The sequence below is a fragment of the Lithobates pipiens genome, unplaced genomic scaffold, assembly GCF_037356315.1.
Source record: "Lithobates pipiens isolate NorthernLeopardFrog02 unplaced genomic scaffold, aLitPip1_a1.2 Scaffold_23, whole genome shotgun sequence".
Classification (NCBI taxonomy): Eukaryota; Metazoa; Chordata; class Amphibia; order Anura; family Ranidae; genus Lithobates; species Lithobates pipiens.
The window spans coordinates 92,566,812-92,584,605 of record NW_027507785.1 but is presented as its reverse complement, the minus strand read 5'-3'; the positions used below and the strand labels follow the sequence as shown (position 1 = coordinate 92,584,605).

Below are 17,794 nucleotides of genomic sequence, written 5' to 3'. Positions count from 1 at the left end.
CGTTGCTACTGAGATGTTCATTTCATGTTGCTAAGGCCCATGGCTAAAGCTAAAGAAGACACATGTGGGTTAAAACGGCCACAACAATAAATTGTCCTTCTGGTCCTAAAGGTCCAGAAATGGCCCATGAGAGGCACCAAATATAGATAAAGACTAAAGACTAAGACTATCCCATGCAGATAAGGGACCTCAATAGGTTAGAATGCATTGTGCCATTTGTAAAAAATATTATTTATTACAAATGCCATACCTGTAGGTCTTTTCAGTCGCCCACAAAACCTGGCTGAACTATTGTTTACATTCTAATGTCCTGGATTATTTTTGGGCTACAACAAAATGGCCATGAGGCTCCTTCTTAGATGACAACTAAATAATTTATCACTTTAGTTGTCCTCAAAGAAGGAGGATAAACAGCTGTTTTTTTGTAGCCCATGTCCTGGATAAGTGAGAAAGTAGAAATATAATCATTGGGAGTATTTCAGACAGGCTTTATAGATGACAGAAAAGACCTACAGGAATAGCAATTGCATTAAGCTATACAAACAGCACAGGGTATCGGATATTGTAAATCTACTGGAAAACTTTGTCTTCATAGGCCAGTTTATGTAAAAGGTGAACTTAGCCTTTAAAGGCATATGTTCACCTGGCCGGCATTAGTTTGTGTCAGAGGATAAAAATATTACAAAGTGTAGGGAATTTTTGCTGTTGTTTTTGAGTATCAGGTGTCCCTTTTCCTCTTTCTCCTGGAAAACCGAGCCATTAAAATAGGAAAAAAAGATTGACAATGTAAAAGCCTGTCATCGTCTGTGGATAGGCGAGTGTTTCTATGCAGCTACAAAGCAACTTAATCAGTAGGAAAACTAGAAGGGACCTGAAAAATCCAGCAGCTCTCTCAGGGGTCACTGCTACATAGATATATGAATGGTTTTACCTGCAAGAATATTCGTAATCCTTTTTAGATGATCTTGTGATTCATGTCCTCAATCTCAACTACAGCTACAACTTGGCTTGGTCAAGAAAGCACCCTCTGCCTAATTGGACAGTGAAGGAGCTGTAGAACACTAAATTCATTATCACTCTAACTCCTCTGGTGAGCATGTACAATGTCAGCACATGTATATTGCAGCAGAGTCTGATTGGCCCCTAATGCTGCCCCTCCCACTTTCACTCAAAGTATTGCTGGGCAGGGTATTACAGAAAACTGATATTGCAACAAATTATGATACATTTGTTGCTTTAAAAAAAAAACAAAGAATCATTTTTATGAATTCTAGTTACATGGCCTAAGTAAAAGTTTCCTGAGTTGCCCAGTTTTTGCACCAACATCCCTCGTAATACATGAAATGAAAAAACACAGAACAACTGGTCATTTAAGGTGCCCTTATACATACAATACATCCACAATCATTAACATTTTTCAGGAAAACTTCAACAGCAAACCATATGAATAAAAGAATCAGTTACACTTCCGTGCCACATCACCCCGGGTAGGGCACCATGATAGCTAAAGCCAGCCCCCCCTCCCTTACAAAATAAAAACCCGTGCTTCAATAGAGGGACATCATAGTTGGGGCTTGACTGGTTAAGAAGTTAAGAAGAGCATCCCTGGGCTGGGGACTGGCTTTATCTACTGTGGACCCCTAAGTTTGCCTGATTGTTTCCTAGAACCTGAAGAAGTAGGACTTTTGAATCCATGAAATGCGCTGCTGGAACCCCCCCACAGACAAAATGAGGAATATGCTGAAGGGTGTGGTCGAGGATGGCAAACTGTAAAATACATATTTTATGTATTGCTTTGTGATATTGTATGGCCCATTTGTAGCCAGGATGTTATGCATTTATGGATTTAGTAATGATCAAAGTGAAGATTTTAGGTCTAAAGTATAAAAAAAAAGTAATGATAGTGGATTAAAAATAAAAGTATGAAAAATGTGATGATCGTGGATGTCCTATAAATATGAGAACACCTTAAAAGTCCTTTTTTTTCTGTGGTTTTCTATTCTATGATTTCCAGTTATAGCTAGAATCTGTAGGCATACTGTATTCATGAGAAAAGTAGTCCTACATATCACCCTGAACCCCAAGCTGTGCCTTTTGGGCCTCGTAGAACCTATGGTCCCCACAAATGCTGAGAGAACTCTACTGGGCCTCGTACTTTACGACACCAGAAAATCGATCACAATGCCTTGGAAAGAAGCAGCTGCCCCTTCTATTACCTCTTGGAAGCGTTTGGTCATCTCCAATCTTCCCTTATACCAAGACACTTATGAGAACAGGGGCAGAAAGAAAAATTTCCACAGGGTATGGGCCGGAGGACCCCCCCCCCATGGCTGTTGATATGAGCTTCTAATGCTCTGTTCAGGGCCTAGCCTCAATCTACCTCTGCTCATGGTTTTTCTTTTCTTACTTTTTACTTTTTATGGTCAACCCAAGTGTTCTTCACACAAGTGGTCTCCACTGTGAGGTTTTCCCACTTGGAGTTTGTGATCAAGATTTTAAGTCAAAATCAATAAAAGTATAAAAGAAGTAATGATAGTGGATTAAAAATAAAAGTATGAAAAATGTAATGGTGGTGGATGTCCTATAAGTATGAGAACACCATAAAAGTACCTTTTTTTTCTGTGGTTTTCTATTCTATGATTTCCAGTTATAGTTAGCATCTGTAGGCATACAGTATTCATGAGAAATGTAGTCCTACATTTGGAGTTTGTAGTTTTCTTTTTACTCATATCAAAAAAATAAAAACAGATTTGCAAAAAAAAACAAAAAACAAACAAATAGTCTTATGGGGGCTCTGCATCTGGTGGAAGTGAAACAAAACCCCTTCTGCCATTCCCTTTACGGACTCTAGTGGCTAAGAAGAAAAATGTAGGAGAAGGTAAAACAAAAATACCTAGCATGTCTTTACAATAGGAGGAGTATTGTATCTGGCCAAAAACCTCCTAAAGAGTGACTTTAAAATTATAATCTGCATGTTTAAATGATAATATGATCACTTTTTACCTAATCACACCATCCTTTGATTTTTATCTACGTATAACGGTCCTTCTGCTGGAAAATTCCAGGTCGTCTCTAGCAATGTTGTCTGTGGCTGACGTATCTGGGCTCCAGCTGTACATTTTAGAGGGACTGTGCCGCACAGGAACTGGACACAGAACAGAGAACGGAACATCTGAATGTTTGGAGAATGGCAGCAAATCTGTTCTCCGGAGCACTTTACATCACAGAGCCGAGATCTGGGATTGTCATTGGGAAGTAGGGAATGTCTTTTAAACAGTCAGAAGCTAATGCTGACAGGCTGCAGATCACCTTTTTGGCAAAGCTGTTAGGAACAGCATTTGATTTATCTCTGGGCCTGACAGCGGCCGCTAAGAAATCCAAACACTTTTACTGCATAGATCAGTTCATTGTTTGTGAATATATGCTTGTACGCCATCACAGCTCCAGTATTATGGGGATATTGGGAGGGACACACCAGTCACAAAAGGAACATCAGTTTTCAAGTAGTCATATTGGCTACTTCTAAAAAGTCTTTCATTCTCTTCATTGCATCTGTAATATGGGTGTGGAAGCATGATCTGACTGTCTTTGAATGTCTCATGCCACAACTTCGGCAGCAATTGTATATGTTACATTATTCATTTATTTTTGCAATTTTTTACTCTTTCATTGAAGAAAACATTTTATCACCTAGTACTGATAAGAAATAACGTGCAGCAAAGTTAAAGGCTTAAACTACAGTGTCAGTTGGTGAACAATAAAATCATTAAAAAAAAAATTAAATAATGTGTAATATTTTAGTACACGCTGTATACAGGCTAAACTGTATGTAAGGTTTACCAGGCCACAGTCCGCCTGGTGATCTGGCCAGAAACACACATGCTGTATTAGGTGGCCTAAACTCTGCATGAAGGAGCACATTTATTTATTTTTTTTGATAAAGGTTTTACATAAATAAATGCCGATTATTGCAAGCACCTCTGTCAGTGTCAAAGGGTTTGTCTCAACCCTCCAACTGCTACCTCCACAGTAGAGCTTGTTGTGTTGGGAAAAAAACAGACTTACTGGTCAGATCATTACCTAAAACAAAACAAAAAACAAAACAAAAAAAAATGAATGCAACCACTAAATCTAAGAACTGGTAAGCTGCGATGAGATAAATGCTTGCTTTTGGGTTTAATAGCACTTGAACACATATTTCATACCAGAAAGTGGTGTCAGCCCGGCCCTTTGTCTTTTGCTAAACTACTGCTAAACCATGCCCACTCTCAGATCTGCTCTGACAAGAGCAACTTTTTGTACTTATTAATCAGATTTTTAAAAATGGTTCCAGACCAGAATGGCGAAGCTAATTGGTAAAGTTTGCATACACTTTAGGAGCTACAGTGCCTAAAGACTCATCTTCATGGAAGTATCAGATTCCTGGTCCCTTGCTGAGTGCTGTGGCTCCTTTCCTCCAACCCTCCATCATATATTATCCTGCAGTGGTGTAGGGGAGACAAAAGGACCATAACATTCGCTGGGGGACCAGGAGCCTGACCAGCAGCAGCCTGTCCATTAGGGTCGCATGGGCGCTTCCCCCCCTATCCATGCATCCGGCTCCCTGATCTACATGCAGGGCTCCAGACCAATTAATTCCAATGGGGGTGGGGGGTTTTAAGCACATTATTAGAGCCAGAGGCTCCAAAAGGCTTCAAAAAAGGGTGAGCTTGGGCGCAGAGCACTGGGTTTCCGAGCCCAGCCAGCTGTGTGACAATAGCAAACGAACATTCACTATTGCCACACTGATCCTTCTCCCAGCCAATCAGGAAGCAGGTCTTGAGAGGCTGAAAGGACAAGCGATCCTATTGGACGTCTAGGAATAGGAGGGAGGAGACGCATGGCGTGATGCAGCTAGAGGAGAAGAGGACACAGGAGCTGCTGCCTGCCACCCATAGGAGCCCACAACCTGCCCGTCTGCAACCAAGATGGGGTAAGTGCCAGGCTTGATGACTCACTGACCGACCTAGGGGGAGGGGTACAGGCCTAGAGGAGGGAGCCTCCGGCCGACCAAAAGGGGCGGTTGTTTTTATCCGCCCCCCCCCCCCCCAAAAAAAAAATAAACACTAGCCGACCCTGAGCCTGATACTCTAGGAAGTGTGTGGAATGAAGGGGAATCTTTGAGTACTATTGCCCTTGAAATAGACCTGTGGTGGGACAGGTAACATCACTTAGTAGCTTCTTCATTTGCAACAAGAAAGTTTTCATTAAAGCTCAAGTTTAACTCAACAGTAATTTAATCCCTGAAGATCCATATGCACTGAAAAAAATCAGGTCATCCCATTCCAAAATTGCAGCAGTGTTCTGTAGTTCCGAGTACCAAGGTGAAAACTAACCGTATGTAAGAGTGTTGCTCTCGCGCGATCACTTGTAAAGAGGCAAGAAAATTACTGCAGCAGACACCGATAGGTAAAAACCCGTGACTATAAACTGGAATAGATGATAATGAGTGGTGCTGCGCTATAGTGAAAGAAGTGGTGAATATATAGAAATCAGTAGAAAATGTCAGCAATAAACAAAAAAAATAAAAATCTAAACCAAACTCCTAGTAGTTGCAAAATAAATGTTGTGAGGTAACAGCATGTGTAAACTGCTCTGGTGAGCTCCAATGGATGCAAATGGTCCTCTCTCTCATAAAGGGTACAAGCTATGGGGTCATCTCTCTCTCTCTTTGATCCAATGTGTGGCTCCTAAGGGGAATGTAAACTCTTCTCTAGGAATCCTGAGTCTGGGAATCCTCCCAGGCTCTCCCATGTGATATGTAGAAGGGAAAAATACTCGTATAGTGTAGTATTGTTTAAAACGATTTAATAGTAAAATAGCAAGTGCCTACTCACATAAAAAGAGAAAACAACAGCATAAAATCCACTAGCGGGGAGCTCGTATTACTCACTTCCAGTGTGCCTGTCAACCAATCCCAATTTATCATCAGGCCCACTTGACTTCATCAGGAGATCCAGTGCCAAAAATATTTGGTTCACTAGACATATACAAATATGGAAATGAAAGATCATTCATCTGCATAGTAGCGAAGTTCACTCAAATTTTACCACATATTTATTACAAGAGGTAATCAGGACGGAATAGAAATGCGTCCACAGACATACGTTTTTGGCAATTATTGTGAAGTGTATAATAGCTTGACGGATCAAATTTAGGACAATGTCAAATGACCAGGTTGGATTTGACAGGCTGATTGCTGTGGACTCCTTGGTAAGGGTCAGTATAGCAGGTGTGTGCACAGCCTACACCAATTAGAAGTTAAGGATGTGGATATCCCTGCACTGATGATATTTAAAAATGATCCAACTCTCTTATATTGTGCCTGCACATCTGATCAAAAGCTTAGGTCCATGCCCAGCTTTAATCACACTAGAAACTTAGAGAATTTGTGTGTTAACACACGTCAATACATACACATATTAGGCTATTTTACTGACTCCTGGGACTTTGGAGATATTTTCTGTAAAAGCAGAATTTTTTTTGTAGTCTGAAAAAAATTGTAAAATGATCTACAATGTCTGGAAGCAGGACATTGTGGGGATATGGAACTTGAAAAAAATCTATATTATGATATATATATATATATATATATATATATATATATATATATATATATATATATATATACACACACACACACACACACACACACACACACACACACACACACACATACACGAAATCATAACTGATGAGTCAAGCGTAAAATGCCTCATCAGCGGTTGAAGCGACTGACCGTGGGATGCTGTGCATACATCCAGAGAACCAAAAATATATCTAAACAATTCTGATCATAAAGGAACTGATCACTCCTAGAATGAACATCAGTCAGAGAAAAACAAAACTTAACTACCACAATGATTTAGCAATCTAAGCACACATACAGAAACGGAAAGGGATGGACAAAAATATTACATGATTTGCAGGGGTCAGAGTGACAACATGTTTCGTGTTGAAAGCGGAAGTGCTGCAACATTCTTTCCCTTTTGTTGTGTGATGAGACACCTAGGTGGGAAGCCTCACTTTCGCCATTCACTGTGTGTGCTGCTAGTAATACAGAGTCATGTCAGAGTGTAATAAGTTTCAAAGAGGGCAAATTGTCGGTGGCCTCGACATGGTCAACTGACTGAAAGAGACAAAAAGGACCCAGATTTTTGCATGAAGAGTGGTATCAGATTCATTTATCCATCCAAGATTTACAGTATCTGACAAAAGTGAGTACATACCTCAAATTTTTGTAAATACTTTATTATATCTTTTCATGTGACAACACTGAAGAAATGACACTTTGCTACAATGTAAAGTAGTGAGTGTACAGGTGGTATAGCAGTGTAAATTTTCTGTCCCCTCAAAATAACTCAACACACAGCCATTAATGTCTAAACCGCTGGCAACAAAAGTGAGTACACCCCTAAGTGAAAATGTCCAAATTGGGCCCAAAGTGTAAATATTTTGTGCGGCCACCATTATTTTCCAGCACTGCCTTAACCCTTAACCCTATAACAGCGGTAAAGGGCCGCTAAAACAAGTGGCGCTTTACGGCTAATGCTGGAACCGCCCCAGTGTGAAAGTAGCCTAAAAGACAAATGCTCACTTCCAGCCCATCCCTCTTAACCAGAAGTGTCAATATTTTGTGAGGCCACCATTATTTTCCAGCACTTCCTGTACCCTCTTGGGCATGTTCACCAGAGCTTCACAGGTTGCCACTGCAGTCCTCTTCCACTTTTCCATGACGACATCAAGGAGCTGGTAGATGTTAGAGACCTTGCGCTCCTCCACCTTCTGTTTGAGGATGCCCCACAGATTCTCAATAGGGTTTAGGTCTGGAGACATGCTTGGCTGGTCCATCACCTTTACCCTCAGCTTCTTTAGCAAGGCAGTGGTCGTATTGGAGGTGTATTTGGGGTTGTTATGTTGGAATACTGCCCTGTGTCCCAGTCTTGGAAGGGAGGGGATCATGCTCTGCTGCAGTATGTCACAGTACATGTTGGCATTCATGGTTCCCTCAATGAACTGTAGCTCCCCACTACCGGCAGCATTCATGCAGCCCCAGACCGTGACACTCCCACCACCATGGTTGACTGTAGGCAAGACACCCTCGTCTTTGTACTCCTCACCTGGTTGCCTTTACACACGCTTGGCACCATCTGAACCAAAACGTTTATCTTGGTCTCATCAGACCACAGGACATGGTTCCAATAATCCATGTCCTTAGTCTGCTTGTCTTCAGCAAAAATGTTTGCAAGCTTGCTTGTGCATTATCGTCAGAAGAGGCTTCCTTCTTGGACAACAGCCATTTGATGAAGTGTGCTGTGTATGGTCTGAGCAAAGACATGCTGACCCCCCGCCCCTTTGACCTCTTCAGCAATGCTGGCAGCACTCATACGTCTATTTTCCAAAGACAACCTCTGGATATGACACTGAACACGTGCACTCACCTTCTTTGGTGGACCAGTGGAACCTGTCCTGTTAAACCACTGGTCTTGGCCACCATGCTGCAGCTCAGTTTCAAGGTCTTGGAAATCTTCTTATAACCTATGCCATCTTTATATAGAGCAACAATTCTTTTTTTCAGATCCTCAGAGAGTTCTTTGCCATGAGGTGCCATGTTGAACTTCCAGGGCCAGTTTGAGAGAGCGATAACACCAAATTTAACACACCTGCTTCCCATTCACACCTAAGACTTTGTAACAACGAGTCACATGACACTGGGAGGGACAATGGCTAAGTGGGCCCAATTTGGACATTTAACTTAGGGGTGTACTCACTTTTGTTGCCATGGGTTTAGACATTAGTGTGTTGAGTTATTTTGAGGGGACAGCAAATGTACCATGTTATACAAGCTGTACACTCACTACATTACATTGTAGCAAAGTGTGATTTTTTTCAGTGTTGTCACATGAAAAAGTATAATAAAATTATTTACAAAAATGTGAGGGGTGTACTCACTTTTGTGAGATACTGTATAATTGATATTCATCAGCACACTATGGAGCTTCAAATGCAGTCCAAAGCTTTTATTGCATGCTTGCGTCAGGCATGTGATCACAAAACAAGTGCAACGTTTTGGAGCCACGCAGGACCGCTTTGTCGAATATGTGCATTGATCTTTGATTTCCAAAGTGCAGCTGGTAGTCGCTACAGATGAGCCTAGTGATCCAGGAATGTGTGCAATGGGACTATAGACAAGATTATTTTTGTTAATTCCCAGGAGAATTCATGCCATCTTAAACACCATATTACGTAGATACCTCCTTTTTAATTGTTGTCAAAGTTTGTTGACTGGAAAATGACAACTTATTTCACATAGTGTTCCCCAAAGATCTGTTGTCACAGGGACACCTACAGGACTGAGGGCTTTTACCTAATTCTACAAGATTTGGCACCAATCCTCCAACATCTAAGGATATTTTCAGATGATAAATAACATGGAACAATAGTCTGCAGTTAGTTAGATAAGAACTGCAATTTTGTTGTCAAATATATTAGATATTAAAAGGTCTGAACTTGATAAATGTATTTGTGACCGATTTTAGCTAAGCTTTTATAGAAAGATAATCTTTTGTTTTGTTTACACATCTTAAGAATACAATTATACGAGGACTATGAGCAGTATATCCTACTATATAACAACGTTTATCACCTAAACAGCAGTGGATGTGCGGTGTCATAACATATGGTGAACATTTATAGATTTAAAAAAAGTAAAACAAAAATAGACAGACCCATCAGCGTACATGCTTCCTTTAACAAAGACATCACTGACCATAATAACAGTCTTTCTTGAAATGCCAGGCCAAGTTGTTTGCAGTTACTGGTTCTTTCTGGGCAAGATCCCAATGGCATCCCTGTAGTTGTCATTTTCTTGTGTAGGAAAGGTTGACTAGGGCTGTGCACATGTTGCTGCTAATGTGTCAAATTTAAATTTAAAATCCTATTATAAACTCAAGATAATTTTAAATAGAATTCCAATCTATGCCATGCTGTTTGCAAACATGAAAGTGCCAAAACTAACAACTGATAATGTATATAGCAAGCAAATGAAGTTAAAAGCAGCAAAAAATAAAAATAAAAAATGTTTACACATCACAGAACCAGTTGTCATCTGTAATCGGCACAAAGTTCTGCCTATCCATTAGCATGAGACATATACAGTTTATATAAATATACACTGCTCAAAAAAATTAAAGGAACACTCTTTAATTAGAGTATAGCATATTGATTTGGTCAGTTAAGTAGCATGGGGGGTTGTTAATCAGTTTGAGCTGCTTTGGTGTTAATGAAATTAACAGGTGCACTAAATGGGCAACAATGAGACAACCTCCAAAACAGGAATCTTTTTACAGATGGAGGCCAAAGACATTTTTGTTTTCCCCCTACTCATCCTTGCTGACTGTTTTTCACTAGTTTTGCATTTGGCTAGAGTCAGTGTCACTACTGTTAGCATGGGGGGATACCTAAACTCTGTAGGAGGTTGCCGGAAGGTTTGTTTGGTCTCCCAGCACAGTCTCAAGAGCATGGAGATTTCAGGAGACAGGCAGTTAGTCTAGGAGAGCTGGATAGGGCCGTAGAAGGTCCTTAACCCATCAGCAGGACCGTTATCTGCTCCTTTGTGCAAAGAGGAACAGGATGAGAACTGCCAGAACCCTACAAAATGACCTCCAGCAGGCCACTGCTGTGAATATCTCTGACCAAACAATCAGAAACAGACTTCATGAGGGTGGTCTGAGGGCCCAATGTCCTCTAGTGGGCCCTGTGCTCACTGCCCAGTACCATGGAGCTCGATTGGCATTTGCCATTAAACACCAGATTTGGCAGGTCCGCCACTGGCGCCCTATGCTTTTCATAGATGAGAGCAGGTTCACCCTGAGCACATGTGACAGAAGTGAAAGGGCCTGGAGAAGCCATGGAGAATGTTATGCTTCCTATAACAATGTTTAGCATGATCGGTTTGGTGGTGGGTCAGTGATGTTTGAGGCGGTATATCCATGGAGGGATGCACAGACTTCCTTAGTCTAGACAATGGCACTCTGACTGCCATTAGGTATCAGGATGAAACCCTTGGACCCATTATCAGACCCTAAGCTGATGCAGTGGGTCCTGGGTTCCTACTGATGCACGACAATCCCTGGCCTCATGTGGCGAGAGTATGCAGCCAGTTCCTGGAGGATGAAGGAATTGATACAATTGAATGGCCTCCCATGCTTGCCCAACCTAAATCCAATAGAACCCCTCTGGGACATTATGTTTTGGTCCATCCACCACCGCCAGGTTGCACCTCAGTCTGTTTAGGAGCTCAGTGATGCCCTGGTCCTGTTGGGAAATACCCAATACTTTGATTTTCAGGGTATCTTTGAATTCAGCCATCTGTAGGTTGAGAATTTTCATTTCCATCAAACAATGGGGCATCCTTTTGTTGCCAACACATTACCCAGTCAATAGCAGTATATATATCCAGCATGATATTTTCCCCCATTGAGATCTGATGTGTTTTCAAAGTGTTCCTTTCATTTTTTTGAGCAATATACACACACACACACACACACACACACACACACATACTCTATATATCTAGCTCTCTCCACACACACACACACAATCTTACCAGTCTGTAGAAAACGTGGCTGTATTCGTTTAGATATATTCATGTTATTTCCCCTTTATTTTCACATAGTGATCTTGCCAGTAACACACTTCCTATCCTAGGGTGGCAACACTCACTCCTCTGTATCTTAGGAGGAGCAGCATCGTCACCCGGGCTTCTCTAAATCAGACTACAAAAACGGCAGCCTCCTTTCTTCATCTTCAATACGGGGGGGGGGGGGGGCTGGGGTATTTGTGGTGTATAGAAGACAGCTTGGAAGGAAACATTGACTATTCAGTTCTTTAGGACATTACTAGATACCACTTTTTTAGCATGATTAACAGGTATTTTCTGTATTGGCCTAAAATTTACTTGACCTGAGGAAAAAAAAAAACACAAATACAGCCACCACATCTAAAGATGGTGAGCTACAGTACAATACTTTTTTTTTTTGTTTTGTTTTTTTGTTAAGATGGATCATTGGTAAAATTCACACTTGATTCTTAAAAATGAATGGGGCACATAACATTAAATAACTGAGCAAAAAGTACAACTTTTCTTGCCATAAATTTAAAACCACACACCCTAATGTGACAAACCTAAACCATCTAGAACACCTGGGGGGGTGATTTACTAAAACCAACTTCTAACTTCAGCTTGTGCAATTAAGCTTTGACAATAAAACCTGAATAATAAAAGCTGATTGATTTCTATGCAGAGCTGCACCAGATTTTGCACTCTCCAGTTTTAGTAGATGAACCTCATGGTCTCTGGCTGCACAGAGCTCTATGGGAATTACCTGTCATTTACATCCCTATTTGTCAGATGTAGTAAAATAAGGGAAACAACAATTGTTGCGCAGGACTACTAAACAAAAAAATAAAATAAACAGTAATTGCCATATACCACTACTTTTCAAAAATAAGCAGTGTATTAAAAAGAAAATAAATTCCATGCAAAATCTGCTTTAGAAGTATTGAAGTAGTACCTGAAAGCATTTTCTGCATGTCATTTTTAAAGAATATCTAAGCCCGAAAACAACAATTTTACATATTGCAGATTACTAATCCTTAAAAGAGGGGTCTGCATTAGTTCTTGATTCAGTTATCTCCATTACAAGGGGAGGGGATAATGGGATTAGTAGTTTTCAAAAGAAAGATCGCATTGTTTTATGCTTTCAGTTTACCCATAGGAAGTTACAACGCTACCTGCTTATCTTGGCAGAAATTATTTTCGGTACTTTCTAAAATGTTCTTAGTTTGAAAACGAATGCGGCCACTGCATCTAAGGACTAGAAAGCCAATTTTTTTGTTTGTTTTTTTGTTCTTGAGTTTAGTTCTATTTTACATTTAGATTTAGTAGAATTTGAAAAAGAAAATAAAAAGGATAAAATAAAAAAAATAAAAAAAAAACACTTCTAAGAGTTAAATCAATTACAAAAATAAATATCACAATAAAAATTGGATCTGGGTATTTAAATACAATAATGGATTCTACGCTAGTTTAATAGAGTACATTCCTTCCCAAATGTAGCAAAATGTATGCAAACTTTACACACAAACATTTTAATTGCGTACATCTGAAATAATAGGAGTTCCTTGACCTTGTTTCCAAAACTTCGTAAAGGGCGATTGTCAGACTTTCTTAGGAAAAAAATTTGAGTAGTGCCACATGGAAGGAAAAATGTTTCTATAAATATATTTAAGCTTTCCTATCATTTAAAAAAATCCATGTAACACATTTCTGTATAAAGATGTTAAATCAAACCACTTTATAATAAACATTTTTTTTTTATTTTGTAGTTTGTTTTTCATTATGGCATAAGCCATGTACCTTTTGTTGGAACTCTTTTTTTTTTTAAGCCAGAAAAATATACAAATTATATAGGGCTGCAAAATATGTACATTACATGTACAACATACAGAAGAAAAGAAAAACATAGATTTACATTTCTTGATGACAAGTAAAATATCTTACATTAAATAATTCAATTGAATAGTGTGGATTGGTAAATTTTGCTCTGTCTGTAAAACAAATTCAAGAAAAAATAATCTTGCTGTCAAAAATATATAAAATACTTTTTTCATAATAAAACCAAAACATTTTACTTCTGCAGTGCTAAAAATTTAGCATTATGGTAGCTTCCTACATTTGCTGTTCATTTGTAATAAATTATTTTTTTTCTTTGTTTAATTTTAAAGTAGTAAAGGGGGAAATGTTTCCATGGTGTGATGGAAGTTTAAATGAACACAAAAAAGTCACAGCTATAAAAGAAAGAAATTCAATTTGTGGACTTTTGGATAATTTGGATAATCTGGACATTTTTTTATCAAACATTTTTTAGGTTTTTATTAAACAGTTGTTTTAAAAAAAAATATTGCTTGTGTTTAATGCCCTTCCAAAAGGAGGTAATGATACCGCGGGGGGAAAAATGGCTTTAAGTGCATTATACTTTGTGAAACTCACCCTTTGTCCCTTTCACTCCATTCCACTATACCCTACAGCCCATGAAACATTTATCAGTATGTGCTTTAATGTGTTCAGAACAAGCCCTTTGAAAACTGACACCAAGGATTGAGGGGCTGTATAATTTGTCATTAAAAATGTCAAAATGATTTTTTTTTTTTTTTAAATAAAAAATGTCACTATGAAATAAAAAGGAAAAAGTTGCCTAGGTAAATAAATACATGTAATTACTGGCAATATTTAGGAATATATACATATAGTCACAAAAGCTTTGAAATAGAAAACAGCAGACCACAACTTCCCATAAATGTTACCATGTGGTATGTAAAGTTTAGTGTATAGTATTAATATTATGTAACATATGACTTGTTAAAAAACTGCATATTAGGAATTTGTATTATTTAAATGGCTTTAGCTCATAAAGAAGTGGATCTTTAAATATTTTAAACTACGTACAGCATGAGAGATGACTACATTTCTTTGAGTAATGTGCAGCCACTTATCTGAGACAAGCAGATGAAATATTTAACTGAAAAAATACACCCTAAAATAAACAAAAATAGAGGTGATCAATATTTCCCCCTTATTTAACCAGTATAATGACTGTAATCATTAAAAAAGTTATTTGTATGTTTTATCTGACTTATGTAAATTTTTGACTGTCTGAGTATGAATATGTTAAACCAAACTAATAAGACTTTAAGTAAAAGTACAAAGTGCAATCCCAACATTTTCAAGAGGTATCACACATCAAATAGTATTTTTTTTTAAGAAAATAAAATGTTGCCAGACAAAAAAAAACCTTCTGTATCTGATGGACATAATTCTGAGCATTTTAGGAGTAAAAACTCCATAAACCGCTTAAATACAATCTTTAAAAAAAAAAAAAGTCTTTGGCCATCTGTCCTTGCTTTTTACTCTTTTCCATATAAACTTGTCTTTACCTACTATACAATTTCTAAATCCCGTGCATTTTCGGTCTTTATCTAATTATATACTTATAAAAAGTCTTTATTTCTGTAAATAAATATTTTCAGTTCATCGTCTCCGTTATTTTGTTCTTTTTATAAATTTTACCCCCAAGAGCGGCTGAGTGAATTAAAGAGAATGGATCCAGTTGCTGTATGCTTGCAACTCCTAAGTGACCTCTATAAATTAATGCAGATATTCAATATTGTTCGCAGTCCACAGTTTTGTGCCTTACTTGCATACAAACTGGTCAACAATCTCGGTACATTTCTTGCATTTGACGTAACAGCACCAGTGAAATTTGCAGTGGCACCTCTCAGTCTGCATAGTTTTGAACTGATCGTAGCCTCTACCGCAGCACATAAGTTCACAGCCATCCATGCCCTCCGATGTTTTATTGCACAGCCTTCCCATGGTACCTAAAGAACCAGTGCTTTCATTGCGAACACAATAATCCGGACTTGGGTCAATGTAAACCAGGTCGTTCGTGGTGGGGGAATTGAATTTGTTGTTCACCTGCACAAGTTTCCCTCTGCTGTTGAGTTTCATTGCTGCAGCGCTGTCATATTTCTCCTTTAAAAGGTCTCCCACCTTCCGAAAGTCAGCAAGTTGCAGCCAACAAGTCTTCAGGCTGCAAGAACCAGACACACCATGGCATTTGCAGGCAACATCCGCCAATGTACTTACTGCCTATAAGAGAAAAATACCAGTTAGATGATGTTCTTTCCAAACCATATAAGGCATTCAATTGGACCCTAAATATCGGATAAGAGATAACTGCCTCTAATAAAGAGTATGGTCATAAACTCTTTAACAATTTACTACGTGGCCAAAAGTTTGTGGACACCAGACCCTCAAACCTATATAAAATTTGTTGGACAACCTATTAAAAATGTAGGGGCATTAATTTGGAGTTGCTTCCCACTCCCTTTCTCCAATAGCCTTCATTTGTTCTATGTAGGCTTTCCACAAGACCTTATGGTGCATCTGTAGACCTTTGTGCCTATTCAGCAAAATGAGCATTAGGTCATCAGGTATCAATGTTTAAAAAGAGGACTTGGCTCCCAACTGGCATTCCACCTAAAGTGCTGAGTAGAATTTAGAACAGGGCTCTGTGCACATGACAAAACTCATCATACCATGTCTATTGTGGACCTGACTCATGATAGAATGGAAAAGGACCTTCCCCACATTGTTAGGAGGACACAATTGTCTCAAATGTTTTTATAAGCAACAACGATACCCTTCACTCAGAACTAGGTATGAGCCGAACACCCCCCCCCCAGTTCGGTTCAAACCGGAACCTTCGAACGGACCTAAAATTCGTACGAACTTTAGAACCCTATTAAAGTCTATGGGACTCGAACGTTCAAAATCAAAAGTGCTAATTTTAAAGGCTAATATGCAACAGAACAACACCAGCAATAAGAGGTATCTTCAGGTGTATACTGTGCAGGAGGCACATAACACCCACTGTAAATGGTCAGGTGCCCAAACAATTTTGGCTATACGAGGAGTAGCTGTAGGATTACCCAAACATTACCTGCTGTAGGTATAATGCACTCATTTACTTTCAATTTTATATGTGAACTATTCTTAGTGGAATCATTCCCATTTACTCTGCATCAATATGTTGTCCTTATTCTACGGTAGGTTTGAATTGAGAAAAACGATATTAAAAAAATAAAAAAAATAAAAAAAAATAGCCAGCCCCCTATTTCCAAAAGAATGTCGGGCTACAAATAGACTTCTTCAGGTCCGATATTTGCTGCCAATAAAAAGGGAGATAAAAGAAACTCAACATACTAAATGCAAAATATAAGAATAGTTAACAGCATAAGGCTATGAAGGTGATAGTGAGGTCATTGTGTGGGAGATCATCATCATCATCAATGAACTTGTATGCAATACAGGGAAAAGCATACTGCTTTCAACAGAGGAGTCGGGGGAAAAAAATAAAAACGTTTTGAGGTAGAGTCTCTTCAAAAATCAAAAAAAGTGCACAGTGATGCACTAACCAATGTCACAGCACTAGCAACTGCAACTTGGGCCTTGCTAGAGGTAGGCCAAGGCCCAGTTCCCACACCCTGCCACACCACACTTTACTGCCAAGTCATTAAGCAGGGGAATGATCCCACACAGCTGGGAGAAGTAATGCTGGATACTATAAAGCAGCCTCTCTCAACCAGCGTTCTATTGAACCCTAGGGTTCCTGTAGATCTTGGTTCCCTGAGAAATTTCTGTCTTTCAGATGAGCAACCATTAATAACAAGGATCTTTTTAGCTATCTATAAAAGGGGATTCTTCCCAAAGAACACAAAAGCGTAAGGCACATACCTCTCAGTGACCATCACACTAATGTACCTTGAGCTGTAGATATAGTAATTATTACCAATGGTTCTCAAAGACTGAAACAGTCATTTCAAGGGTTTCTCCATGTTAAAACGTTTGTGAAATTCTGCTATAGAGTGTCACTTGAGACAGTTGAGTTTGCTGGGGCTTCTGACATCACCTTCAAAAAGGCAGAACCCAGCAGTAATCGCAAGACTTTTGGAGGTCTATACAGGGTAGGCTTTTATAGGTAAGTAAATTGCATACAAACATTAAAAGCCACTATAATATTACAGGAAAATTCTTGTTTAAATTAATTGTCTTGTGACAGGGTCTCTAAGTTTAAGCATTCACAGCTACTGGGTACACTATGCTCTGTCCCGAGTCTTATTATGTTCAGTG

At 39.0% G+C, this 17,794-nt stretch overlaps 1 protein-coding gene across 2 annotated transcripts in view; it reads right to left on the bottom strand.

Moving 5' to 3' along the window:
- Window positions 1-13,396: 13,396 nt before the first annotated feature.
- Window positions 13,397-17,794, bottom strand: part of WNT5A (Wnt family member 5A) — a 56,607-nt gene continuing 52,209 nt past the window's right edge. For both annotated transcript variants that reach the window (XM_077452050.1, XM_077452051.1), the window contains exon 5: window positions 13,397-15,751. In XM_077452050.1, the coding sequence (XP_077308176.1) occupies window positions 15,293-15,751 (459 nt within the window). In that variant the 3' untranslated portion in view covers window positions 13,397-15,292. The remainder of the gene's footprint in view (window positions 15,752-17,794) is intronic.